At 44.1% G+C, this 16870-nt stretch overlaps 2 protein-coding genes across 3 annotated transcripts in view; one reads left to right on the top strand and one right to left on the bottom strand.

Annotated features, from left to right (window-relative positions):
- The first annotated feature begins 1736 nt into the window (after positions 1-1736).
- On the top strand, positions 1737-3108 carry LOC139229022 (beta-1,3-galactosyl-O-glycosyl-glycoprotein beta-1,6-N-acetylglucosaminyltransferase-like). Its single transcript, XM_070860686.1, has one exon. The coding sequence runs from the start codon at positions 1750-1752 to the stop codon at positions 3106-3108; it is 1359 nt and encodes a 452-aa protein (XP_070716787.1). The 5' UTR covers positions 1737-1749.
- A 4800-nt stretch (positions 3109-7908) lies between these two features.
- Positions 7909-16870, bottom strand: part of atcaya (ATCAY kinesin light chain interacting caytaxin a) — a 109701-nt gene continuing 100739 nt past the window's right edge. For both annotated transcript variants that reach the window (XM_070859905.1, XM_070859904.1), the window contains exons 9-13: positions 15421-15519; positions 13069-13104; positions 11889-11924; positions 11612-11641; positions 7909-10333 (exon numbers count right to left, since the gene is read on the bottom strand). In XM_070859905.1, the coding sequence (XP_070716006.1) occupies positions 11614-11641; positions 11889-11924; positions 13069-13104; positions 15421-15519 (199 nt within the window). In that variant the 3' untranslated portion in view covers positions 7909-10333; positions 11612-11613. The remainder of the gene's footprint in view (positions 10334-11611; positions 11642-11888; positions 11925-13068; positions 13105-15420; positions 15520-16870) is intronic.

The following is a 16870-nucleotide window of genomic DNA, read 5'->3' as shown; positions in this document are numbered from 1 at the left end:
TATGGTACATTTCCTGCTGTCATCGAATCAGCTGGATCAACTCTCGCCTTCAGCTGACAGACGTGGTTCCCGAGCTGCATGAATCCCGTTGGAAGCCAGGGAAATTTGAAAGGTAGACTGAAAAAGGTGCTCAAGTGTCTGACGAGTACCTGTTAATGATTTGAATTCGGTCGCCTGCCTCTGCCATTTGGGTTGCTGCCGCATCTGCAAATGCGCCCGAGGGATGGGATGACAGCGGGTTCCTGACCTGCTGCAACTTATCTCAAATTTCCCACCTGACCCACCTCCGATCGTGCCCGCACAAACCCCAGAAAATTCCTGCCTTGGTCTCTAGGTGCACAGAAACAGTGTTAAAGTGAGGCCTAAACGTAAACACAACAGCCAGTTTTGCACACCGCAAATGAGATAAAAGACCAGTTGATCTGTTTTGGTGATGTTGGCTGCAGTATGAATACTGGCGAATGCAGAATGAAAGAAAATCTCCTCTCCATGATGATAGTGAGTCATGCAGTCGGCCAGACACTGTTCTTCATCTCTGGGACTTGGTCTCAAATCCATCCTCAGAGGGGTGAAAGTGTTGGGAAGAAACAAAACGTAATATTGGGGAACAAATTTGTTGTGTGCCCAGCAAGGGGTACTGGATAGTGATGAGCAGGAATCATAACTTTTTACCCCCATATCCCAAAGTAATGACCTTATTGCCACTGCAAGTGGGATCAGCTATTTTAACCTCGACTGTGTGTCGATCCTGCGACCTTCCTGTTCTATATGACTCAGGAGTTGAAGTAAGACACATGAAAATCTTCTGTTCATTAACCCCACCTTTAAGTAAACAGCTTTATCCGTAAACATAAGATGATTCTTTTTATCCCACTGTAATTTTTGAAGTTATAACCTGTTAACATTTTGCACAATATTTATTTCCCCATGATGCTTGTATCGCAGGCCAGTTATATTGTAGATTCTGTATCAATGCAGCATGGTTTTCTATCACATTGACACTCGACACATGGTATAATTCTCATTTGAGGCTCTGATGCCTTGGGCTTCACACCAGCCGTGGTATAACTGGAAATGTTTCCATGTTAAAGTCCAAAGAGATACCAGAAAGGACAGACCCTGACACTTAATATTAATAAGGACCAGGTAGGATTCTAACAGAATGAAACAGGCAATCAGCTCCTCAGTGATGTTAAGAGTCCATCTCTTATGATGATATGGTTGGAATAATTCAAACCTTGAAGAAAGAATGACTTGTATTTATGTAGAACCCTATCACATCCTGAAAGTGCTTCACATCTGATGAATTATTTTTGAAGTGCAGTGATTGTTCTTATGTGGGCAAAGGTGGTGGCCAGTTTGCACTTAATCAGATCCCACAAACAATAATCAGACTGTTTTTGGTGGTATTGGTTAATGACACCAGGAGAGCTCCTCTTTGATCTTTAATATTCACCTGACTCTTTTTTTTTTGTGAAATGCTGTTCATTTATGGCAGAGCAGGCTCGAGGGGCCGAATGGCCTACTCCTGCTCCTATTTCTTATGTTCGTATAAAGTTGTAAAATATTGTCTGTTTTTGTTTCAGCTGTACGCAAATGAAGAAATCCCGTTGTAGAAATAAAACCTATAATTGTATCCGTAATATACTTCATTTAACCCAGTTTGCATTGAGAAAGGTATTGATCGTCAATCATCCATTCACAATTCAACATTATTTGAGCTTTTAGAAGCTTGTTTTCGGTTTTGTGATGTGGAAATGTAAACGGTTTCTACGGCAGTCCCCCATAATCCTTGTGTTGACTTGCGTCACCTTTTTAGTACTGATCCTATTTGCCAGAAAGGGCCTTGTAACCAACGATCAAGAGCGGTTTCCTGAGAAAAGCCAAGATTTTATGTGGGATGGCAGCCTTTCCACGTCTGGTGCTCACAATATAAGGTGTTCAGAGCTGGAGGTATCGGCAGAATCTCTTTATGATGTAAACTGTACAGCTGTTCTCCAAGGGGAAGTCAGGGCAATCAAAAGAAGTCAATTATTGAAGGCACAGCATAAGGCAGTAACTCACAATGATTCCTATTATGCTGATGCCACAAAAAACTGTGAGAATTTCATAAGGAGCAGAAAGTACATCACATTTGCCCTCAGTAAGCAAGAGGAGCAAGTTCCAATTGCTTATTCTGTCGTCATTCATCAAAGAGCTGACCAGTTTGAAAGACTGTTGAGGACAATCTACACACCCCAGAATATTTACTGTGTACATATTGACAACAAATCGTCCATTGGTTTCAAAACTGTGGTTCGCAACATCGCATCCTGTTTCCCAAATGTTTTTATTGCAGGGAGATTGGAGAATATTGTTTATGGCTCCTGGTCCAGGGTTCAGGCAGACCTGAACTGTATGGAGGAGCTGCTGGCAAGGCATTTAACCTGGAAGTACTTCATCAATCTGTGTGGCATGGATTTTCCCATCAAAACCAACTTGGAGATTGTCCACCAGCTACAGGATTTAAAAGGGAGCAACAGTTTAGAATCTGAAAGTGCTGCGGAGGGGAAACGGTTGCGTTGGAAATATCATTTCAATGTGGTCAATGGGAAAATGGTAAAGACGAATGTGATGAAGAAACCAATATTTACCGTGGCCTCCATATTCTCAGGCAGTGCCTACATGGTGGTCAGTAGACCATTTGTTGAGCACATCTTCAAGGACCCAAAAGCAAAGCAACTTATTGAATGGTCAAAAGATACATATAGCCCTGATGAGTTCATCTGGGCCACTCTACAGAGGATGCCCGGCATTCCTAGTTCCGAACCTTCACATCCCAAGTATGATGTGAGTGATATGAGGTCAGTGGCCAGGCTGGTGAAGTGGAAATATTTAGAAGGTGATGTAACGAAAGGGAAACCCTACCCATTGTGCACTGGTTCCCATCGAAGGTCAGTCTGTGTTTATGGGGCTGGTGATTTGAACTGGATACTTCAGCATCATCATCTGTTTGCCAATAAATTTGATACAGATGTGGATCCAATTGCACTTCAGTGCCTGGAGCAGTACATACGGCAGAAAACCCTGTTGGGCTGCAGCACACAAAACTTGTATCGCATCTTCTAACAATGCACCTGTACAGTACACTTTATCACTGGTTGTCTTGATGAGTCTTACACCTCAGGAGCCAGATTAGAGGAGATTACAGGTTGGCCCTGTGACCACCGAGCCCCCAAATACCTGCCGAGGTAAACCACGAGGTCACACATGATAAAAGGTTGCCCATAAAAATTTGTCCCATCTGTCAACTGGGCTACATTTTGAATATTGCAGACCAACCTTTAATTGCCAATGGGCAGCTGCAGAATCCAGCAACTGGCATGTTTCTCATAGCACATAAAGCCATACTGCAATTCACCTGCTCAAGATGACGGATGTTAGTGCTGGCATTGGAACACTTTGCATTTCAGACACCCAGTGTCTGCATCAGGCACTCCCAAAGCATGTACAGCATGGGTTAGATGCAGTTTAGAGCTTGCTGTGTACATTGTCCCATCCAGCACTCCCAGGTCAGGTACAGCACGAGTTGGATGCAGTTAAGCTCTCTCTCCACTGACCCAAAAATGTGCCCCAGTTCCAATCCCAGAAAAGTGCCCCCAACTACACCAGTTTGACATTTTTCCATTTCCCAACACTGACTTCTGAGTTAGATTATCAACTAGTGCCACAGTAAGAGGAGTTTTGTGCTGTGAACCCATGACTCTATCCTTAAATATATCTCAGGACCTCCACAACCAGCAGACTGAGGGCCCTTTCATTCTATCAGTTTTGTAACCATGTCACAGGAATTAAAGGATAGAGGTGTTTAGTCACCCATAAGGGTTGAATTGTCACAGGGTGCAATACTTTTTCCAGTGGGAAAGATGGAGAATGCGCCTCTATTAAACACCTCTAGACACAGTATCTTGGTTACGGGTTGTCCTCTCTATATTTAGATCTTAATCTGCAGTTTGTGTCCAATATAAGTCCTGGATTTACAGGTTGATTATTCTGGGCAGAGGTGAAGTGATGAGGGGCACGAGCTCACAGCTGAGTGGCATTAGATTCAGTTTGATAGGAACCAGTTATCTGTGCTTTATGTTCAGTTTGAATGAAACCATTTGATCTCCTTCCAGGTTTCACTTCACTCGAGTCAGAGGTATAGCTGTGCCTTCGAGCCTCGTGTGGTTTGCGTCTGCTGTTTATTCCCTGCTCCACTGCAGAAGCTGATTCTCACTGGGGTATGATCAGTGGATGCCAGCTGCCCTCTGCTACTGGAGGGGCCAGTTTTCATGTTAATCCAGACTAAAGTCCTGTAGGCTATTTAACTACAATGGGCATCACAGCCAGACTGAATCCTTTCTTCACTCATTGTCCATTGAAATGCACTTTCCAGGAGCGGTTGATGGCCAGTGATCAGCAATTCTGATTAATTTCCCCCCTCCCCCACCACAGGATGCTGAGGCAGCATGCCTACTGCCCTGTTCAAACCTGACAAATGGAATCGGCATGATCTCCTATCACAGTCTTGGTGCATCTGCTTGTCTCACTACACATTATATATCTATCAAAACATAAGGCTATGCTTCTCTGATGGCTCAAGTAGTGTGGCCTAAGCTATACAGACCAGGAAGGTCCCAGCCTCAACCCCTAGTCTGTGCTGGGTGGGGTGATTTCAGCCAGGGGACTATTACTGGGCTAGGCTTCCTACTCCCAGATTGCCATCTATTGATCCTGCTGGAAAGTGCATGTATACCGATGACATCATCATCATAGGCAATCCCTCGGAATCGAGGATGACTTGCTTCCACACTAGAAATGAGTTCTCAGGTGACTGAAGAGTCGCATGCGGGACCTATAGTTTCTGTCACAGGTGGAGCAAGCGGTGGTTGAAGGAACATCAGAGGATCAGCTGAAATGCCCTGATGGAGGAAAAGCCTGTCAACAGTCAAAGTCTTGGAATAAATTATCAGGAGACAATTTTCTGTACTACAATAACCTAGATAATAGCAGTCAGCCTGGATTCTGAAGGGAAGATCCTGCCTGAACAACCTCCTTGACTTACTCAAAGAAGTGATATCCCAGTTGGACTGCAGAAAGCCCTAAGATATATACTTTGGCCTTCTAAAAGTTTTTGATATTGCTTCACATGAACGGCTTAGGATCCAGCGTAAATGCAGAATAAATTATGGAAATAGAACAGGGGGACACAGATTCAAACTAGTAAAATATAATTTTAGGACTGATATCGTCTACACACACAGAATAATCGGTGTGAAATAGACCTTCAGATAGAGTAATGGAGGCAAAAGCCCTGGATCATTTAACAAGTAATTGAATGCTACAATGGAGGGGTTTAGGTTCTGTTTGGATGAATGGCTAAATAAACTTCCTAATCCATACTTATCTTGCGATTTTAAACTATTTGGCTTTAGCTGCAGTCACTCCATTGATCACCACCTGTTCAGGAGCTGGTCACCAGAGATTTGAGGTTCTGGGTAGTTCTGCATGGACCTGCTTCAGCATTGCTCTGGGTTTGTTTTAGCAGGAATTATCAACTGAGCATGGGACGTAAAAGGAGATTAAAATATTTCTTATGGTGATAACTGAAAAGGCTTCTGCGGAAGGGAGAGAAAATAAAATATTGAGCAAATACCAAAAAACCACCATGAGAAATAGCACAAAAAATTGCAATGTAAATAATTGAGAATAAGAGGTTTTGCATGAGAAGTATAGTTACTTCCATTTTAACTAATGAGGATCCAACATGGAGCAGAAATTATATAACTGAACAGCCTTTGTAACCAATGTTACTTATTTTGTCAATTAACGCTATCTACTAATTAGTAGTGCTGCTAACTGATTCTAACATTAATAAATGATGGTTAGTTCAGGACTTTGTTGTCTAACTTATTTGATAACTGGGAAGAAAGGGTTAATTTATTCATTCAGTAGTTTATGCGGATCCCAATGGGAGTTTGGTGGTGTAAATGCTAATATATTCCAAACTGGTTGATGTAGGAGTTTGGTGGGCTAAATTTTAGGCGCCATTAACTCTGAGGCATAAACTGGAACAGCTAGTTTTGAGAGACGATTTTACCAAAAGAAAAGCTCCATCTTAACAGTGATTACACGGGAGCTGTAGCAACTGTTTATTTTTATAACAATCGAGAACATTGAATAGCCGTAACTTGAGGCATTAACTGGTTAAATATCCAGTTTACATTAACAATGTCACCAACTTTGTAAACAGGGCCACAGCCCCAGCCAGTAACTCCTCAAGGGACACTCAGGAATGCTGCAGTACATTGCTCAGGGAGTGATGGGTCTGGGGTCCACACCTACGATTCCCCCACACAACGAGCTGCTGGATTCAGTCATGCTGCCACAGGCATTTGCCAAGTGGAGGGCAGGGCCTTTGATAGCAGGAAGAGTAACAGTAGTTCTATTTCAATAGGACCTTTTCACTCTGTAAGGAAACTGAGATAATTCTGCCTCCTAACAGCCTCTCACTGTCTTTGACTAAGGAAGGAACACATTGAATCCTAGCCTGATTAAAATCCCACAGTTGGCTTGAATAAAAGCCATGGAGCAGCAAATCTGTTTGGGAACCCAGGTGATGAGGAGGAGGGAGGAAATTACTGTATTCTGAGTATTAGTGGCCTGAGAGACTTCCGTGTCCCACTACAACCCACTTAGATTTTCAACCAATCTGTATCCTTACTGCGCTGCTATTAAGTTAGGATAGATACAGTTCAGTTTATGTCGTGCTATCACAACAATATACCCATGCCCTGTGGAACAGGATGTTAATAACTAGACTCAATGCATAAGGTACGAGATCAATGCCGACCTGACCCAATGAATGTAGTACTAGACCACATCCAATCGGAATCAATGAGCATAGTACTAGATCACAAGAACAATAATTTGCATTGATATAGCACCTTTAACATAGTAAAATGTCCCAAGGTGCTTCACAGATATGTTAGAAACAAAATTTGATCCTGAGCCACATAACGAGATATTAGGACAGATGAGCAAAAGTTTGGACAAAGGTAAGTTTTCAGGAGCGTCTTAAAGGAGGAGAGAAAAGTAGAGTGGTTTAGGGAGGGAATTCTCGAGCTTAGGACCTAAGCAGCTGAAGGCACAGCTGCCAATGGTGGAGCGATTAAAATCAGGGATGAGCGAGAGGCCAGAATTAGAGGAGCATTGAGAGAAGTGTTGTAGGGCTGGAGAAGGTTCTAGAGATAGAGAGGTGCGAGGCCAGGATGAGAATTTTAAAATTGAGATATTGTCGGACCAGGAGCCAATGTAGGTCAGCCAGCACATAGTTGATGGGTGAATGGGATTTGGTGCAAGTTAGGATACAGGCAGAAGAGTTTTGGATGAGCTCAAGTTTATGAGAGGGTGGAAGATGGGAGGCTGGCCAGAAAAACATTGGAATAGTCGAGTCTAGAAGTAACAAAGACATAGATGAGGGTTTCAGCAGCAGATGAGCCGAGGCAGAGGCGGAGACGGGTGATGTTATGGAGGTAGAAGTAGACGGTCTTAGTGATGGACTGGATATGGGGTCGGAAGCTCAGCTTGGGGTCAAATAGGACGCCAAGGTTGTGAACAGTGTGGTTCAGCCTCAGACAATGGGCAGGGAGAGGGATGGAGTTGGTGGCTAGGGGACAGCCAATTAGACCACATCTAATCAGACTGACTAAGTACAGTACTTGACCACAACTGACCAGACCCAATGCACGAGCAATAGGCCATGCCATCAGACCAAATGCGTGCATTACTAGCCCACAGCTAACCAGTCAGTGTGCAGTTCCAGACCACATCTGACCATCCAGTTAGAAAAAACATTTCAGTCAAAATATAAAATTGATATGAATTTCATTTGCCACAGCTCAATCTGTGTAATTAGAAGAATTTTAGCACAAGGTTCAAGTCAAGTAGGATACAGAGTTATCTGAAGACCACAAGGTGGGTTTGGATGAAACAGGCTGTTCAACCCATTTAATTTTGTCCTTTCAGAATATCAACTCTACCACCTCCCATTTACACCATTTAGCTGTTCCTTAAATCAGTGCCAGTGTCCTGCCTCAAACAAACTCCCTGGTAACCTGTGAAATCAATACAATACAGTGGAACTTATAAGGTGGCCCAGGAGCTGTTGGCGGCTTGAGTCACTGGACGGACTCACTGCTCTATCTACCTTAGAGGCTCTGTTCAAAGACTGGTGAGTATCATCAGAGCTGGGCTTCATTGCTGTTCCCGCCTCCTATTGTCCAGTAACAGAAAGTGAACAGGATGCTATTCGGAGGTGGGTTTGTCCCAGAATCCATAACGCAGGTACAAAGGCCTTATTAGGATTGTGGGACTCAGAGGTAAGGGAACTAGTGTTTGGGGGAAATCACACGTGTGCCTTTGTTCACTGGTGTAGCGTTCCTAAGAAAAGCCCTTGACAGACACTGAAAAACACTGACATGAAAGAAGTTGAAAATACGACGTTCAAGAAGAATGTATCAAGGGGTTTCACAAAAGAGTTTTCCACAAAAAATTCTGAAAAGACAATAGGTAAAAGATCATCACGGTGTCACCTTTAAGATTACAATGTGGGACAAATACTTCCAGCAAGTTTTACAATTTCTGCAGCTGTTGAATACACACTGGACTGTTCGCACTGCAGCTGAGGGAGCAAGCATTTTAGGCGAGAGCTTGGATTTAACTCGACAACTCTGAAAAATTAGTGACGATGCAAGACCAAATCAAAAAAAGTTCTAAAACTGTACACTTAAATACATTCAAAGTATTAACTGCGAGCAACGATTACAGCTAGAATCATTAAACAAACAATAAATACTTGCAGTAACTGACCCATCAATTGGGCATTTTTCAACTTATTTGACAAATCTGATTGTCAGCTAGGTGTGTCTCTACCTTGATCGGTCATCCCTCACTCTCTGCCTCAACAGTGGATTACTCTCAAGGCAGTCCTGCCTTCCACTCTCTCCTTAGCTGATCCAGTGAAACAGCATTTCTGTGGTTTTCCTTTGAATGCACCCCCTTCCTCTCAAAGCACTGACTCTTGCTGCAGTACAGGTTCCATGGGCAATGGCCACCCTTCAGCACCTTGCCCTCAATCACAGTCGAACTCAACCCTTTCCTCCCTTAACATCCCAGACACTTGCCAGCAGGGGTTAGTGGACTGTGTTCAGGAGTGGGACACCTGACTGATAGCCTCTTTTGCCCAACCAAACAGCACAGGTGTCAATTGTCGTGCTCCTGTACTGCCACCCTGGCTGAGATTAGCTAACACAGCACAGACCAGGGATTGAATCCGAGACCTTCCTGGTCACACCAGAGGTGCACTTATGCAGCCACCAGGGAGAGCATTTTATTTTCATTGTAATTTAAGTACTTTGTTCCTCAGCAGAATCCTAAAACTACTGTTAGATAATGCATTAGTCCTGACTCCACACTGTCTAATGATCATTTTTATATTTAGTGCTTATCCGGGTATTGCTGGTTCCACCTTTGCATCAATGTCGGCCTCAAATAATAATGGGTCAGATGCTGTAAAACATTCCTACTCTGCCTCAACTCCAATCCCTAATGCGACCTTTACCAGCCTTGTGGTCTCTGAATCGCCCATTGCTGCCAAAGATGGAGAAACCTTTTGTGGAGCCTTTTAATAAAGGGGAAGTGAGCCAAGAACACCTGGAGCTTACTTCACCCAGAAGCCTTATAGTCTTCAGTCAGTGGTGGATTTTTATCCAGTGACGCCTGTCATAAAGCAGGTGCATGTGAGTGTCGGGTGAGGGGGAATCGAGCCTGGCTGTGATACCTCCACAGTGGAATATCCACCTGGCACTTGATGTCTAGTCTAATGTATGAAGAATGGCCACGGTTGCAGTGCTGGAGGGGGGCCGGTGCTTATGGAACCCACAGCACAGCAATAATGTTTCAGGAGATATGGGAATGGGAGGAACTAGAGGTACAAAATAATTCCCCCGCATCTCTGCAAAGGTACTCTTTTGGCAATAGAAATATGACCATATACCCCACACATTTTTCATGAGACATTGTGACACCTAAAGCCCCATGGCATATTAAAACTGCTTGATTAATGGCGACTGAGTTCAGATGAATTCAGGCCCAGTATCTGCTGCCTGAATTCTGGAGTCAGTGGCAGAGAGTGAAAGTTAAGTTTTTATAATCATCGACCCCAGTCATTTATTTCAAAAGAACTTTCTTGTCACAAACTTCATCCAGTTTTCTCTGAATTCCAGCCTATGATGTGAAGCTTCTTAACTTCCTAAAACAGAAAGATAATTCGATCAAAATTCATCGATATTTCAATAATTCTTATTGAGTTCCTATATTCAAGCCTGAGCTTCAATATTTGTCAGAATTGGCAGCTTCCCTGATGCCTTGGTAGCACAGACCAAGAAGATCCCAGTAAGGCGACCAACATTAAACAGTTTCCCATTTCCCACCCCTTCACAATTTTCTTGCTATTCCCCAAACTGACATCGTCTCAGAATAAGGGGCCACCCATTTAAAACTGAGATGAGGAGGAATTTCTTCTCTCAGAGGGTTGTAAATCTATGGAATTCTCTGCCCCAGAGAGCTGTGGAGGCTGGGTCATTGAATATATTTAAGGCGGAGATAGACAGATTTTTGAGCGATAAGGGAATAAAGGGTTATGGGGAGCGGGCAGTGAAGTGGAGCTGAGTCTATGATCAGATCAGCCATGATATTAAATGGCGGAGCAGTCTTGAGGAGCCAGGTGGCCTACTCCTCCTATTTCTTATGTTAATTCAATCAACTTTGGAGCACTGGAATTCAAAACATTTTGAAGGGTCACTGATTATGTGATTCGGCTCCGCCTGCTGCTCGCACTTAGTACTGCAGGATTACGCCTCACAGAACCATCAGAATTCTTCAATACTGCCAAGAATTCATATCTACTTGAATTAATTAAGAATTAAAGTGACTAATAGAAGAATGCTAGATTGAGAATAAGATTTAGAAAATATTAAATCTACATCAATTCTCAAACTCTAAAATCTGAACTTAAAGTGGCAAACTTGCTTAATAACAATTTAAATAACACACTTAGCATGGAAAACATCTGAAGGCATTCTAAAAAGAGACAAAAATAGATGAAGGAATGGGGGCCAAGCCATGGTGAGAGAGTTAGGAGACAAAGCTTGATTAAACAGATGGGCTTTGAGAAGGTTTAGACAAGAAGAGAAATGAGGCAGAGGGGTTTAGGGAGGGAGCTTCAGAGAGAACAGGGTTTTACAGCAAGCATGCAGAGCGATCTCTGGGCTGGGTTTAAACAAGATCCCACAGATGAAAGAACAGTAAAATAAAAGTATTACTTTAATGGGGGGGGGGGTTCAGGGCACGAGATATAATACAAATATGAAGAATTTTAAATTTCAATAAGTTACATTTTCAGATATAACCCCACTTTTTCTGCATTTTCACCCTCACTCTCAGTCTCATAATAGAATGATTACAGAACAAAAGGAAGTAATTCGGCATATCGTGCCTGTGCCCACTCTGAGTATTACAGGATACAGACCTTTACTCCTCTTCAGCTGCAACTCCAGATCTGAGTTAGAGAGAAGAAAAATCTCATTAACTCCCACACAGCCAAGCTATAAAAACACCATCTAAAATCTAACATTATTTTTCTCTTGTCAGATACTGATGGGCTTGCTGAGCACTTTCAACATTCTCTGGTTTTATTTTAGCTCCACACTACCTCCCTTCAAATTAATCTTCAGGTGGTATACTGTCTCCTCAGGGAGATTGTTTGAAAAATCTATGAACGTGTACTTTTAAAATAACTACATTACCTGTTTTTCTCAGTCACGGACTGATCATCCTCTGTCCTGTTAAAAAAAAAAGCAAAGAATTTCATTAATGAATAGAAAAGCTGTCTTACTGCACAGGTCAGTCGCTGCTGAATCTGTTACATCAGCAACATTTACTCATTCTCTTACATTCCATCCTCTGACCCCCGAGCCCATGTTTTCCCCTAGAAAATACACAGTTACTGAAATTCATCCCTGTAATGTATTTGCTTCATGGGTTCTTTGCTTAAGAATTCATAGCAACACATTGCTATCAAGAACTAGTTGGTTTATTAACAAAGGTTTAACAATCACACTACACATTACCAGTTCATCCACTAGGCTCACAACTGCATACCTCGTCGTGGATGACCTAGACCCAACTGACTGGGGTTTTATTGAGTCTTGTGAACATCACGTGATGGGCTAAGCCACTCACAATACAACAGCTCTCAAAACCTGTGGGCATCCTCACAGGTGCATACATTACAATCCCTTCATGGGATATCTCATGGGGTAGAGAGGTGAAATTCAATAGGGTCTCCACCTCCTCAGCCCCACCTCGCCTACTACACACTGACCCCCTGTTATTGTGGCTTTTGGGTGAGGGGCAGGTTCAGGCTTGGCTGTGTCCACGCGCTGGCACTTGCCCTCTACATTTGAATAGCCTGCTGACATTCACTGTCTTGGCTCAATCACAATGTGGCCACTTGTGTGAGGTATTGGAAGTGTGTGCCCGTGGAATCTGTGGCCCAGCTGGAGTCAGGACAGGATGGGGGGAAACTGGAGGAGAAGATATTCAGACAAATGGACCTGGCACAAGCTGATTTCTCCAGCCCTGCACCTGCCGGCAAATCCACAAAATTGGGGCCTAACAGCTCAGGACCAACTGGGCAACGTCATAAATGGGAACAGAAGAGAAAAGCAGTGAATTGATTGAAGAGACAATTATCAGTGTTCCTGGAGAGAGAACTTATTGAGAGAAAGGAAGGTAGGTAGATGGGGTTCTGATTAGTTGAGGACAAGTTTGTTATCCTGTTCCCAACATTTCTTATGTAGGAATGAAAAACACCTCATCAAATGAAAGCAAAACAAACATAACAGCCTTTCATGAAAAACAGTTACAAATTAATTATTCTCAACTGAAAGTGAGGTAATGAAAGGAGCAGTTCAGAGTATTTACCTGGGCCTTCTGGCTTTGATTCTTTCTTCCTCAAATCTGAAAGATAGAAAGACTGGTGTAATGTATTTGCTCCATGGGTTCTTTGCTTAAGAATTCATAGCAACACATTGCTATCAAGAATTAGTTGGTTCACTAACAAATGTTTAACAATCACAGTACACATTACCAGTTCATCCACCAGGCTCATAACTGCATACCTCGTCATGGATGACCTAGACTCAACTGACTGGGGTTTTATTGTGTCTTGTGAACATCACGTGACTGGCTAAGCCACTCACAATGCAACAGCTCTACAACTATTATTGTAAGACAATAAATCAAGTGCCTCCCTACTAAAGGGGCACTAGAACCGACAAATTAAACTTTGGAACAAAAAACAATCAAATTAAAATTTGTTTGTCGGGCGTGATGATGCATTCCAGTCCCTCCGGCACCCACCTCTCGCGGAAGGCCGCAAGCGTACCGGTGGACACCACGTGCTCCATCTCCAAGGACACCTTGGCGCAACAGCTCTACAACTACTTTTGTAGAAAACAATAAATCAATTAAATCAAGTGCCCCCTGATTAAGGGTGGGGGGGGGGGGCACTCCAAACACTTTCAAACAAGTGCCCCTTTGTCTTTTTTTGGAGGGGGGGTTTAGGGCACTAGAAACACAAATTATACAAGTGCCCCCTAGCTAAAAGGGGCGGGGGGGGTACTGAAACCGGCACAAAAGCAAATTAAACTTTAGACATATAAAATCAAATTAAAATTTGTTTGTCGGGCATGATGATGCACTCCAGTCCCTCCTGCGCCCACCTCTCGCGGAAGGCTGCGAGCGTACCGGTGGACACCGTATGCTCCATCTCCAGGGACACCCTGGCGCATCAGCTCTACAAACCTGTGAGCATACTCACAGCTGCATACATTACAACTGGGATTTATCCAGTACCTTATCATGTCTCGGAAACTTCCCAAATCACTTTGCACACAACAATTCACTTTCAAATACAGTCACTTGATGTTATACAGGTAAGTTCAGCAGCCATTTTGTGTACAGCAAGGTTCTAAGAACATCGTTGAAATGGATCTATTTTTGGTGTTATTTTAGCGAGGACACTAGGAGAACTCTACTTTTTAAAAATTCATTTATGGGATGTGGGCGTTGCTGGCAAGGCCGGCACTTATTGCCCATCCCTAATTGTAATGAGGAGGTGGCTTGCTAGGCCACTTCAAAGGGCAGCTAAGAGTCAGCCACATTAATGTGGGACTCAAGTCACATACAGGCCAGACTAGATAAGGACGGTAGGTTTCTGTCCCTAAAGGACATTAATGAACCAAACGGGTCACAGTCACTTTTACTGATACCAACTTTGTATTTAAGACTGATTTCAATTTCTCAAACTCCTCTGGTGGGTTTTGAACTCATTTGAATTTTTAGTCCAGCGTCTGGATTACTACAACCACTACACTACTGTAGGACACGTCAAACCATACTGAACCGATGGGACAGACAGTTTAACGACTCATTGGAAAGGTGGCACCTCCAACAATGCAGCACTTCCTCTGCATAGCACTGAAATGTCAGCTTAGATTATGTTCAAATCCTGCAGTGGGGCTTTCTCGCACAACCTCTGAATCAGAGCTGAGAATACTACCAACATAGCCAAAGTGTCAGCTCTAAGACAAATCACATTGGAAGAAAATAAAACCATATTGAATTACAATGTTTATTTAATCATTTTTAATCTCCCTCCAATCTTCTTCCCCCTCTCCCTCCCCTGAAGGCACTGACCCTTGAAGGGATGCAGTTCCAGAGGTTCCGGGCAGCTTTCTGTATCTTGTCCGAGAGGCTATTCTTCATAAGTGAGCCTGGAAAGGGAGTATTGGCAGGGGATTCAATCCTGTCCACACCCAATGGCCACACACTGGCACTTTCCAGCAGGGATCATTAGATCCTTCGTGTATGAGAATACAAAGTGATATTCAATCAAAGGGGCATCACAAATGAGCCTGATTCTACCCTCACCCAACAGCCACACATATCCACATAATGCAGGGAGTGGGTCACTGGACAGACATTTGGAGTGGGAACCTTGGCCGATTCCCCATCTCCCTCCCCCAGGCATTGAGCTCAAGTGGAGCACCTTTACTGCTCCTCCAGCTGATAGCCCCTAATTCAACCCAGACTAGGGATTGAACCTGTGACCTGCTGGTCTCTACAGCTCAGTATCACACTGGGAAATGTATTGAAAACTGTGACACTGGAAGCAGCCTTCAGGAGATTTTCAAACCAAGATGTAAAAAGTCCATCTGACTAAGAATGAAGCCGACGCCACAGGGCCCGGTCTCGACCAGTGTTGATACGTACTGTAAAACGCACTCCGGGATCTGCACCTGCTCCATGGGAATAACCTGCTCCAGGTCCGAGAGGGTGTGAGCATATTGAATCTTACTCATGAACTTAAAACTGAAAAAAGACACAGAACACAAACACATCAATTAAAGAAAAATCCGCACAGATAACTCCAGAGATTAGCGATGTTCTTCAGCAACAAAACTACACAATCTATATTTTATAGTGTCTCAGTTACTCTGGTCTTCAGACAACACCCTGATGTCCCCTGAAGGATGCTGATAATAGAGTGGACTATAATCCTTGGAATACCGATCCATCCTACATCCTAGTTGTGTTTCTTCCTTGTTCCTTCAATAGGGGCATTTTCCAGTTTTATCTGTTTTTTTCTTTGTCTCTCTGGCTGGATATCACGGCAGCCGAGGGAGCAGCAACACAGCCATTGTGAATACCCCTTTAGTGGCTGCCAGAAAGCACCAAAGACCCCACAAGCTTAACTCACCCTGTGGCCCCCCCCAGGCCTGATTCGCCCTGATGACCCCCAGGCCTGACTCTCCTTGATGACCCCCCAGGCCTGATTCTCCCTGATGACCCCCCCAGGCCTGACTCTCCCTGATGACCCCCAGGTCTGACTCTCCCTGATGACCCCCCAGGTCTGACTCTCCCTGATGACCCCCAGGCCTGACTCTCCCTGATGACCCCCAGGCCTGACTCTCCTTGATGACCCCCCAGGCCTGATTCTCCCTGATGACCCCCCCAGGCCTGACTCTCCCTGATGACCCCCAGGCCTGACTCTCCCTGATTACCCCCAGGCCTGACTCTCCCTGATGACCCCCCAGGCCTGACTCTCCCTGATGACTCCCCAGGCCTGACTCTCCCTGATGACCCCCCAGGCCCGACTCTCCCTGATGACCCCCCAGGCCTGAGTCTGTCTCCCCTCCCCCAGCAGAAGATGCTGTGGCCTTGGCACCAGGCTTTACCCCTGCTCAATAGGCCTCAGCTCACCAATTAGGCAGAATAGTACGAGAAGATGTATCCATCCCCTTTCTATGACACTGAGTGTGAATGCCCTAACTTCAGTGTAACAACTGCAGCCTACATGTGCACCATCCTCTTAGTCAGAAATCCAAATTACTGCAAGCTAGCGATGAACTTGAGACCAGAATTGTGTGTTGGGTTAATGCCCGTTCCTTCAAGTAGGAGTCACCGGATGGTAGTGAGGCGCAGGAATCCTGGCTGATTTACCCCCTCCCTATCCCAAGATGTTGGGGGTAATTGTAACCCCCCTCCCTCCCTGCTGCGACCCAGGCTGAAATCAGCACAGGTCAGGGATCATATCTGTTCTCTCTGGCTCAGTAGCTCACAATACTGTCCAGTCACTTACAGCGCCAGTGTGTGCATGTGTGTGGGAATTTTATAGTACGTTTAATACGAATAAGGTCAAATAGGCACAAGCGATAGAAGA

This window comes from Pristiophorus japonicus, chromosome 18, assembly GCF_044704955.1.
Source record: "Pristiophorus japonicus isolate sPriJap1 chromosome 18, sPriJap1.hap1, whole genome shotgun sequence".
Taxonomy (NCBI): domain Eukaryota; kingdom Metazoa; phylum Chordata; class Chondrichthyes; family Pristiophoridae; genus Pristiophorus; species Pristiophorus japonicus.
The sequence above is the reverse complement of the archived record's forward strand: the minus strand, read 5'-3'. Positions and strand labels throughout refer to the sequence as shown.

Excerpts from the sequence above, each read along its gene's own strand:
- LOC139229022 (XM_070860686.1), top strand. The coding sequence starts at position 1,750 with ATGTGGAAATGTAAACGGTTTCTACGGCAGTCCCCCATAATCCTTGTG.